Below are 12232 nucleotides of genomic sequence, written 5' to 3' on the forward strand. Positions count from 1 at the left end.
ATTAAAAACTATATTATATCGAAATTAATTAACCTCATTATGTTCGACTTAATAGTTTTTCTTCAAAAAGAGGCATGCAATAAGGCTACATTCACTAAAATACCAAGGTCAAACAAAATAAGCAGGTATAACTAGCAATTCGAAAACACAAAAACTCGCTCCATACTATAGAAAGGAGTGCAGGAAAAACGATTGGTAAAAGGGGTGGGGGAACTCAACTACATTTTTAATTTTTAACCACTCTACAATCTACCACTGTCACAGGTTTAACACTTCTTTGAACAGTCTTCAATTGCTTGTGTTGTTGATCCATTCTCTTCTACCAGATTCTGCTTCTGTGCTGCTTCACCTGTAGTAGCTGATTCATTAGTCAAGGCTTCATCGTGAGACTTGCTAACCTACAATAGCACAAAGGATTTGAATCAGAGCAGAAGAGGCCACTTAAAAGGTGCATAGTAATAATAAAAAAACATATCAGAAAAAAATTGCAGAAACATTTCAAACGCTAAAACTTGTTCTTAGTATGTTTACCTGTTTTGGAAACTGTTGTTCCTTAGATTTTCTTTCCTGAATCATCTTTTCACGAGTCTCATAAAAGCCAAAATCATCCAGAATGCACGTCTTGCTTGACTGCTCCTTGAAGACTTTTAGAACTTGAATACCCTTCTCAAACTTAACCTGCAGAAGGATTTAGATGAGTACAGCGAGTTGAAAGGGGAAGAGATTCAAGGGAATGAAACAAGCTACTGAGTGAATACCTCCTGAGTGTCTCTACTATTGGTAACAGGTTTGTTTTCATTATTTTCTAGAGTAATGTGCCTCAACGTACTGTTCGGTATATCTTTTATGATATGCCACTTCACAGAAAAGCAACCAGTCCACCTATCCTGCTGCCAATACTCCACAGTTCTACCAAAATCAACTGGGGTCACCATCTCTGCTAAACCAACAAATTGTCCACTAGTGTTGACCTGTCCATCAAGAAACAGCGCGAGGCTTAGTATAACCCATAAAGCATAGGAATTAAACTAATTGCCATGTAAAGTCAGCAACTCACCGAAAATAGCAAAAATACAGGACAGTCACCAGGCTTCTCCCTGGCTTCATGATATGCTGCATCCAGCTTTTTATTGCCATTAAGGGTGCTTGACCAAACATTATATTTTATGCTTTTATGAATATCATCCTCACTATAAGATTTGATGACAAAGAATTTTGCATCAGAATAATTCTCAGAAAAATCTTCCCCGTCGTACTGTTTCTTATTAGGAATGAGAAGCACTTCTTTATTATCACTTTTAATTAGAAGATTCTGTCCCTCTGTTAATGCTGTGACAGGTCCAGGACCTTTCATACTTTTATCATCAGAACCATTGCCAGATCTTGGTCCCTTATTCAGCTCACCAAAACCATCCATATTTCTTTTAAAATGATCATGAACACGGCCATTTGCAGCTTTAAGCTTGTTATCAACAGACCCCATTCTAAAACCATAGGGGGCAGGTCCAATATGAGAATTTGCTCTATAAGCGTTTCCAAATTGGTTGTACATTGTGTTGCTTGGGTATATCCCATTAATGAATCCATAGAAAGGTTCTAGGCCAGATGAATGTATGGAACCATAGTTCTGCACCGAAGAATCAGTTTAAGAGTGAGTTTTGATTTCATTTTACTATTATAAATAATAATATTGTGCACAAACCAAAATCAAGCTATCAAGCATAGGACAAGTTGTATAGAAAACATCATGATAATGCGGCTGGATAATTAAGCAGAAATTATCAGAACATGCATAACCACAAGAAATGTTATACCCAAAATCATGCATGACATGATAGATACTGATTCTATTCAGAATGACAGACAAAGAAATTTATTGATGGTGAATCCAAGTTAGGAATAGGGAGAGAGGGAAAGATGCTACTTGTTCCTCTAAGGATTTTCAAAGTCTGAGATCTCTTCCTCCAAACCCAAATAATCAATCATATATATGACCAATATGATAGATACTGGTTTTGATATTCTATAAAGAATGACAAAATAGACAGGAATTTCTTCGTGAAATCACACATGGCCACAGACAAGTGATGAATCCAGAACAGGAATTGGGAGAGATGGAATGAATACTAGTTGCTCTTCTAAGGATTTCAAGAGTCCGACAATTTTCCCTCTTCCCTGTCTCCAATGGACTACCTGCAAATTCCGTAAGAATTCTAACTATAACTCCCTCAACAAACTGGACCAGAATATTGGGTTTGCCTGACATGATATGAACAGAAAGTTGGATGACGAAACATATTCTCTACGAAAACTTTTTACAGAAGAAGTATAGAATACAAATGCAAGCTAAAGTTGTAAAGGGAAAACAAATGCATTTAAATACTTAAATCCTGTCTGAAGAAGAGAAACAGGATGGGCTTGACAGATCAACCATACCATAGATTGTTGAAGAGGCTGAGGAATAGCAGTATTCCTTTGAGAGGATGTTTTCTTGACAGGCACAGCTGGAGAAGATAATCCAAGTTTTGCTCCATCATTAGACTTTTTATCAGAAAAGATCAAGGCATCTGAAGGTAACGCGGGTTGATTCCCATGAGGAACTACTCTTGGATCTTGATGTCCTGGCAAAGGAGCATGTACAGGAAAACCAGCCCTCTGATAAGTAGAATCATTTGACTTCAACAATGAGGGCTTGGAACTTGACAAAAAATCCTTCAACCCATTGTTATTTGTAGAATCTTCGTTGACCACACCAACACTGCTTCCATTATTGATAACACCAGATGAAGGGGTATGTTCATCACTGATTGCACTTGATATTTTCCCTGGTTGAGCACTGATTTTATTAGCAGCAAAAGACCCATCAGCAGAAGTTGGAGACTGGTAGTAGGAAGGGTAATGGTACTGTTGCAGCCCATAGAACTTATCATCATGTTGCATGGGTGCTCCATATGGTGTATAACCATAACCTTGATGGTACAAATAAGAAGAGCCATCCCCCCAAACACCCTGTTAATTAATTCATTAGACACAAAAAAATCACACTATTAGATTGTCTCGCGTTTAACAATTCAATAAATCTATATTTTTTTTTAAATATTAAGAAGCAAATCATATATACTTACAACAATAAGTGCAAGAACAAAGATAAGCAATCACACATCTAAGAAAATTAGCAAAAGGAAATGATTATGGCTAATTATGCTTACCTCCGTAGAGGATAAGAATTATAAAATTTACACCCTCCTTGTTAGGGAAAGTTCAACCACACTACTTATGCCGTTAAAAGGCAAAGGAAATTGGTGTAATATCCTAAAAAGGATTGTGTCAATATTGAAGTATCAACCTCAGGGAAGGTAATTATAGTTAGCCCAAATAACTTTAAGCTCGTCAAAGTGATAAAAACTATAGCTAGATTACCTAAAATTTGAAACAAAAATGTTTACGCAAAATAATTTAATATCATCCCGATGATATCATGCATGGTTTTAGAAATTAGAAAGCATTCATCTTTCATAGTTTGGTATTAAGTTTAACTAAAACATAAAGCAGAAATTAGCCAGCACAAAATAGAACTTAGTCAGAATTCTCAGTTAAAATTATAACACAGCTTCGCAAAATTGTAGTAGTAAACATTATAGGCGCTACTTACTTGCGGCATCCCTCCGTTAAGGTTCATATATCTGGAGTAAGAGTTCCAATCACCTTGTCCATCATAACCTGTACAGAATCTTATAGTCACCATCAATTTTCTAGAAGTATAAGTTATTCGATCAACAACTCCCACGTCATTCTCTGAAGTTATAACAGCTTACCTTACCTCCATAATAGTAAGCAGTAGACGGATGTCCATTTGGAGTGAAGCTTGCATTCAGGTTAAATGGCTTGGACGCCTTAGCTACGGCATGCCCACTCTGTATAGAAGCAGACTATAAGAATTTGTTATCGCACCACAAATCGAAAGTTTCTAATGTATCGATTCTATAGTAAAAATACAAACCTTTGCAGACTCCGGAACTCCAGTGGTCTTGGGCTCAGAGTCCAAGGATAAATTCTGCAGCAAATCTTCAGCTTCTGCATTAAAAAGGTAGAGAAAACTCATGATTAAAAAGTTTTTCCAACAAACAAAAATAAACTTACAATAAAAAACAAAAATGGAAAAATTTCATCAGCTCAACACCGGCATCTACAAATCGTCTTATGGAAAGGTTGTCCAGATGTCAAACGAACCTACTTTATTTTTATATTTTTAAATTACAATAGCGTATACATGTTTTCATAAAAGAAAAACAAGAAAACAGTGTCCAAAACCATTGCTATTCTTTGAGATCCATTTGTCATGGAAACAACCTTTACACACAAAAAAAAAGAAGAAAAGAAGCATTTCCAGTAACCAAATTTAAAAGATTAAAATATTTGTTTTTCTTCAAAATAAAAACGAAAATTTGAACGGCACAACAAACACACTGTCACACAAGTAAAAGCACTCTCAAACCCTTCAAATGATATTTCTAATAATCTAAACATTAAATTCAAACTATTCACCACCACTATCTAGGGTATTACTGCCAAATTTCACAAATATCGGACAACAACAATAAAATAAGTTTTACTTCGGTAATTCCACACATGCAAGACCTACTTTTGATCAAATCCACCACACACCACACAGAGAGAGGAATAATTCTACATCACAAACACACTCTAGTCCCAAACAAAAACACTTCAAAAGCAAGAAACAATAATGAGAGACAGAAGTCATGCACAAAAACAACAGAATTGAATCAGAAAGAACTTTGCAAAACAGAGAGAAAGAGAATACTTTTTGTGTCAGAGGAAGGAGTGAGGGTTTCCATGATCGAATTGAAGGTGAAGATTATTGCGAGAGAGAAGAAGAAGAAGATATGAATATATATGTATAACGAAAAGAGAAGCTTGGAGAAGGGGTCGCCGCAGGCACCGTTTTTGGTTTGGGGTTTTAGTTTCACAATAAGCAAAGGAGCTAACTAGGGTATATATAAACCTGCTAGTTTTTGGTTGCGTGACTTTTCAAAATTCTAATTCCACCCCCTTTCAATAATTCCCATAAACCTCTCTCGTACCAATTTTTTTATGCTTAAAACTTTTTTTTTCATACTCAAATATTAAAATTAAATTAAAATATATATACATTTCTAAAACCATATTTATTTATGTTTCGTTCAGATATTTTTAAATTTTTTTATTATAATAGTTATACATGTTTTCATCATGATATGTTTTCTTAAATATAAGCAAGATACATTTAATTTTAGTCTCTTTAATTCTAATATGTATTTCTTTTTATTTTCAAAAGGAAGAAATGATGAAGAGTACTGTATCTCAAATTAAAGAAATTAAAAAACAGATAGATTTCTTATAAGGGATATGACTCGAGTTGACCCGTTTTTATAGAAAACTAAAAACGCCATTTTATCAGTGTAAAATATTATTCTAAAACAATAAAGTTTTCAATTAATATTCATCAACAAAAAGTATTTTAACTGATAAAGAGATTTTAAATATTCATCTTATTCTCTTGTCCGTTTATTTGACTCATTTATAACCTCATTAAATTAATTAAGAATATTTATTAAGGTATTTAAAGTCATTTATTTTAAGAGTTATTACTTTATTAAGTTATTTCAAGTAACGTGTAACTTACATAATCTTTTTATAAATATTTATCATGTTTTAATATATTTTTATTACTTTTAATTTTATTTATCCATATTAAAAAAAATTTAAAAATTCGAACAAGTAATGTTTCATTAGACAATGTCATCATATAAAAAAATAAACATTAGAATTGTAAAACAAAACACATTGTGTAATATACTAGTTAAAATTGAGAAATAAAAATATCAATTTTTAAAAATAAAAAAATAATTAATGTTTTATGTGATTTTATATTTTTCAAACTAATGTATTAGTTAGCTCGACCAAACAGTTTTAATATAATGCATGAAAATTTATAAATTAAAAATGTGTCAATAACTATTGATTTAGATTTACTTATCAACTATTATCCTCTACCATCTAGTTTTAAAAAAATACATTCTTAATACAGTTCAAGTGTGAAAGTGATTTAAATGAAATGAAGTGTGAATATTTTAATAAATATTTAAGTAAAAAACTTATAAATTGAAAAGGTTAATTATTTAAGCTTCATTTTAGAGAAACTATATCTTTAAACATTTTTTATATATCTTTGTGTATAAATTTAAGAAAAAATTGTTCATCACTTAATATATGAGAATTCAATTTAAATATTATGGTGAAAAATAGAATACTCTTATTCTCTTAAAAATTATTCTAGAGTAACTTTCTCTTTACCTTTTTTTCTTAAGATGATTTTAGGAATAGTTACATGCTTAGAGACTTGGGTGTTACATATGATTCTTTTAAGGTAAAGATGAATCTTCATTAGTCTAAAATCATGAGAGTGTTTAAATTGTTGATCAGAATCTTTTATATAAATGTTTAACTCTATGACTTGAAACCCTATCCGAATATAGCAACGCAACATAAAACTAAGATAATACATTGAAACAAATACAATTGAAACACAACATTAGATGTCAATACATATGAAATACTATGTTTCTCTTACATCGAGAGAATGATCTTGAAATCACTTAAAAAAAGCTCCAAAAATATGTTGATCAACTTAGTAATAACTTTCTCTTAGTAATGAAAACGATTTTAGAAATATAAGTTCAAAAATCATATCAAAAGAAGTAATAAAAGTGAGAAAGTTATATAAATTTTAAGCTATTATTTGTAATGAAATAAAATTGTGTTTAAGATGTTAATTTCACTTCCTCATGAAATTAATGGACTAAAATGTGTTCTAACATATTAAAATAGAACAACTCAAAATCTTCTAAAAACATAGAAAAAATTAATTCATTAAAAACTTGTTTTAACAAATTAAAAATAATCCCACAAAACTACCTAAGACTCTAAGTACTCTTAATTAATTAAAAAATATACATATAATCAATTAAATTTGTTTTTATAGTCATTCCAAATTCAAATAAGAACATCTCAATAGATTAACAACATCTTTTAATCAATTTAATTAAAACTTTCTATCACCAAGATAAGTTCTAAAACGATTTGAAATAGCTTTATAGTAAATAAAAGATCAAACATCCTAAAAGGAACTTAGATTCAATCCTCATGAGCATAATACACTATTTTTTTATCAACAATTGTTAGTTGTTAGTTTTTGTTAGAGGGGGGAGTTGAACCCACAACCTCTCACACCCTCCTTTCTAAACCTCACTAAACCAATCTTGATCAGCACAACACACATATAAGTCTTCAATCTTCAAGAATCTTCAAGGAATAGTTGGATTCACCAAATCTTACTTAGCTTTAGTAGTACCAATAGTAATCACTCTTGGCTAACCCTATAAAGTATTCATTGACACTTGGTCATTCCTAGATAAAAAATCCTAAGTATTCTCTTAGATCATAGTCATTATTGGTTAACCCAGACAAGTATTCTTTCAAAAAACAAACCACTCATGGATTAACCTCAATTCTTTAAAATATAAGTCATTCTTGGTTTAACACAAGTATTCTTTCAACAAGTCAATATTGGATTAAATCAAGATTTCTTTCAAAGGTCATTATTAGCTTAAGACAAATAAAATGTCTTTAAGATCAATAAATCATAGGGTTCACTTACTAGAGATTAGTAACATCTTTTGACGTTTACAAGTTTAGATACATTTTACCAGTTAGCTAAATATGGACATATACATTATACTTACAAAGCTAATTTTGGGACACAAGATTTTAGCAGTGTTTCAACACTTTTGCTATTTGAGCTCTATCTTCTTCTTAGATGGCTTCATATAGGCGCTGAAGAAAAACACAAAGAATTTACACTGGTTCACCTTACCATTAAGGTTATGTTCAATATCTTACGCAACATGCTTAAAGATATTTCACTAATCAACACCTTTAACTAGTAACAAGTATCACCCTTTCCATGTTACAATATGATTCAACCTCTTCAGGAATCACAAGTATAATTCTCTCCAGGCTACACCGAGTATCAACTTCTCTAGGTATCTTTCTTAATCTCCCCTTGAGATTAAGCAATGTCCACTAAAATGAACAATTACAAGAATCACTCTCACATTAGGAGTGTACAATATAGTTCATAGGTTTCAACTTCACTTTATGAAGGATTTACAAAGTATAAGCGTTCAACCCAATTTCTCACTAAACACTATTGATATGACAATCAACACTTTGATTTTTCAGAGATTTCTAGCTCTTTCATAGTTTTGTCATCTTTTTCATTTTCATTAGTCTTCTTGTATGGCTTTATGTCCTTTATATAATTGTTGCATTCATAGCCATTGAGAATTGGAATTCCAATGTTTTATCATGATCTTCATGATTTCTCTTGATAAGGAATAACTTCATCAATTCTTCAATTTGATTCTATAGATCATATACTAAACATCATTCTTCAAGACTTTGATTCTGAATTAGTTTATTCTCTTTGATATATCTTTTTTCCTTACTTGTATAACATGAGCTTGATTTGAATTTTGTTCTTTCTTCAACGTTCATATTTGTCTTGTTAAGGAAACTTTACACAATTGTATTTGAATTGTTAAATGAATAACATTGTTCAGTCAATCAAATAATTTGATCTTAAGTAAGATATATTATTTCCAAATGTTCATATGACTTGACCATTTGATTTTGAAAAATTTCTTCCTTTGGAGTGTAATTGTCACAAGATAATTCTTTGAAAGTTATAGCTCATTTTAATTAATTATCCATTTCAAGTGATTATATTTTAAAAATTATTTTAATTCAAGTGATCAGTTGGAGATTAAAGAATGAAGACACTTAGCCAAATAATACAACGCAATCTGAGTCACCTAATAAGTAGAAAACTTATGCACTAAACTCCATTGAGTCTACATTGTGTGAGTCGTCTAATGCTTTGGTCATTTGATGGCTTAGGTGGTCCTAAGTTGTCTAACACCTTAGGTCACTTAGTGACTTAGGTCGTCTAACGCATTCACTTGGTGATTTTCTTTGGTTGAATTCGTCTAATGCACTAACTCACTACTACTTAGACTCGTCTAATGTTAATACTTGGTTTATTGCATGTGCATGACTTCCATCTTAGTTTATACTTGCAAAGCTTAACTATTAACAATTAAATACATGCAAAATCATATATGGGCAATGCATTTTATTTTTCAAAACACGTTCATTAAACACTTCAAGTATATATGTCAATTTTAGATGTTCTCTCTTACTCGTCTAATGATTCATATCTAATCAATACTTCCTTATTGGGTAAAGTGAATGTCTTGTTATCATCAAAACTATATTAGATTTAGGGTCTTGTTTACTGATAGAGGACTATCCAAAGATTCCATACAAGAAGAACTTGAAGATGAATTTGAAGATGAACCTTTGGATTTTCTTTTAGAAATTAGTTAAGTTCTATGTTTTTGGGATTTGGGCTTTCTTTTATAAATTAGTTTATGTTTTTGTGTTTTTGGGCTTGTGCCTTCTTGTAGGGTTCTCAGGTTTTCTTAAACTTATATGCCTATATATAGAGGTATAAAAAACTAATGTATGTTTTTGAAGGGTAGTTTTTAGGAAAATTAGTTTATGTTTTTAAACTTTGGGTTTCCTCTTAGAAATTAGTTATGTTCTATGTTTTTGGGCTTTGGGCTTTCTTTTATAAATTAGTTTATGTTTTTATGTTTTAGGCTTGGGCCTTCTTGTAGGGTTCTTAGGTTTTCTTAAACTTATATGCCTATATATAGAGGTACCAAAAAAAATGTAGACACTTTTAGTCATATATTGAATTTGATTTCATTAAAGAGAGGATTCTCTTTGTTCTTGGCTTAGGCCTCTGGTTCTTATCAAAGATTAACATCTTTGTGGCGAATCTTCACTTAACTTATCAATCTGCTAGATTGTGGCATCCTCCATCTCTGTCTTATTTCGCGTTCTTCTCTGATTTATTCATGTTGTGCCTATTAAGGATTCAAATTAAGAAACAATCATACTCTTTCCTGAATAGGATCGTATCATCTGGTATCTAGAGTAAGGTTCTGACTTGAATTTCCTATTCTATGTTATTTTTTTCCATCATATGAAAAAAAAACTAAATTTTTTGAATGTATGTGTGTTCTGTGCTTTGTTTTGAACTTTTGTTTACTTCATTATTCTTAGAATTTTGTAAGGAGTAAAACCCCTAAGGTTTTTTCCAATTTGGTTGAATTTTTAATTTGTCATATTTTTTTGGTTCTCCATTTAAATTGTCTATTTCTACATTTGATTCATGAAAATTATTTATTTTTGTGATTAGGGATTTGCAAGTGCACTTACATTGATTTACATGAGTATGGGGGTTTGAAGGATAAATTGTTTAGTTTGTTTGTGTGTTGAACTATATAAAAAAAATAAAAATAAAACTTGTGGATCAAAGTAAAAAAGAAACAACTATATATTGAAAAACAAAAGTAAGGATAAAAAAAAAGTGGAGTTCAACACAACTTTTTGTTGCAATTTTATTTGTGGTTTAATTATATTTTACTTGCAATAAGTATTTCTCTTAGAGTCTTTGTGTTGTCTCCTTTAACTCTTTTTGGTAGTCCTATTTTTTTTTATGGATGATCAAAGTCATACCTATAATTTGGTTGTTTGTTTGCGCAATATTCCTTTTCTTTTCTTTGAGCATTGTATCTTTTAATTTAAAATTGTTTGATGATTTGTGCAGGTGGGTATTTGAACCTAAAGGCAGACCTCCAAAATCTTTGATAATAAGAGATTGGCCTCTTACATGATCCATGATAGAGGACTATCCCAAGATTCCATACAAGAAGAACTTGAAGATGAACCTTTACAATTTAAAGGGCCTATGACAAGGGCGAGGAGCAAGAGATTGAAAGATCAAAACTATTCAAGCTCCTGATGCTACAAGCAATATGAAATTCAAAGAATATGAAGATCATGGCTTGAAGCACATTTGAAGGATAGTTTTTAGAAAAATTAGTTTATGTTTTTAAACTTTGGGTTTCCTCTTAGAAATTAGTTATGTTCTATGTTTTTTGGGCTTTGGGCTTTCTTTTATAAATTAGTTTATGTTTTTATGTTTTGGGCTTGGGCCTTCTTGTAGGGTTCTTAGGTTTTCTTAAACTTATGTGCCTATATATAGAGGTACCAAAAAAAATGTAGACACTTTTAGTCATATATTGAATTTGATTTCATTAAAGAGAGGATTCTCTTTGTTCTTGGCTTAGACCTCCGATTCTTATCAAAGATTAACATCTTTGTGGGGAATCTTTACTTCACTTATCAATCTGGTAGATTGTGGCATCATTCATCTTTGTCTTATTCCGCGTGCTTCTCTGATTTATTCGTGTCATGCCTCTTGAGGATTCAAATTCATAAACGATCATACTCTTTCTTGTATAGGATCGTATCATCTGGTATCAAAGCAAGGTTCTAGTTTGAATTTCCTCTTCTATGTTATTTTTTTGTCATATGAAAAAAAAACTATAATTTTTCAATGTTTGCTTGTTCTGTGTTTTATTTTAAATTTTGTTTGTTTCATTGTAAGGAGTAAAATCCATAAGGTTGTTTCCAATTTGGTTGAATTTTTTTTATTTTGCATTTTTTTTTCTGTTCTCGGTTTAAATTGTGTATTTCTACATTTGATTTGTGGAAATTATTTGTTTTTGTGTTTGGGATTTGCAAGTGCAGTTACTTTAATTTACATGAGTATGAGGGTTTGAAGGATAAATTGTTTAGTTTTGTTTTTGTGTTGAATTGCAAAAAAAAAATACAACAAAACAAAAATTGTGGATCAAAGTCAAAAGGAAACAAATATATATTGAAAAAAAAGGATCCAAAAAAAAGGGAGTTCAACACAACTTTTTGTTGCAATTTTATTTGTGGTTTATTGATATCTAGTTGCAATCAGTCTTTCTCGTAGAGTCTTCGTGTTGTCTCCTTTAAATCTCTTTGGTAGCCCTATTATTTTCTACTTTTAATTTTCTTGTTTTGTGTTTTTAAAATTCCTTGAAGTTTTGTCTAGAGTTTTGTATTTTCTTTGATCTCCCGAGTCAAGATTTAGATCTCACAACATTTTTTCACATTGTTTGTTCACTCTTTGCTTAAGCTACTGGAGTTCTTTGCCAAGTCCTAAAGG

General features: G+C 31.1%; 1 protein-coding gene across 2 annotated transcripts; it reads right to left on the reverse strand.

Moving 5' to 3' along the window:
- Positions 1–75: 75 nt before the first annotated feature.
- On the reverse strand, positions 76–4997 carry LOC114182079 (YTH domain-containing protein ECT4-like). 2 transcript variants are annotated; one of them, XM_028068830.2, is made up of 9 exons: positions 4823–4997; positions 4001–4074; positions 3821–3914; positions 3653–3720; positions 2437–3009; positions 1058–1627; positions 759–971; positions 532–678; positions 76–398 (listed from the first exon to the last, which is right to left on the reverse strand). In XM_028068830.2, exons 1-9 carry the CDS (start codon positions 4854–4856, stop codon positions 267–269), a joined length of 1905 nt encoding a protein of 634 aa, XP_027924631.1. In that variant the 5' UTR covers positions 4857–4997; the 3' UTR covers positions 76–266. The 2 variants fall into 2 exon arrangements, with proteins under 2 accessions (XP_027924631.1, XP_027924630.1); XM_028068829.2 differs by having other exon boundaries at positions 3821–3929.
- Positions 4998–12232: the final 7235 nt, after the last annotated feature.

Source organism: Vigna unguiculata, chromosome 4 (assembly GCF_037176805.1).
Source record: "Vigna unguiculata cultivar grain cowpea cultivar isolate G323 ecotype 2 chromosome 4, ASM3717680v1, whole genome shotgun sequence".
In the NCBI taxonomy this organism is placed as follows: Eukaryota; Viridiplantae; Streptophyta; class Magnoliopsida; order Fabales; family Fabaceae; genus Vigna; species Vigna unguiculata.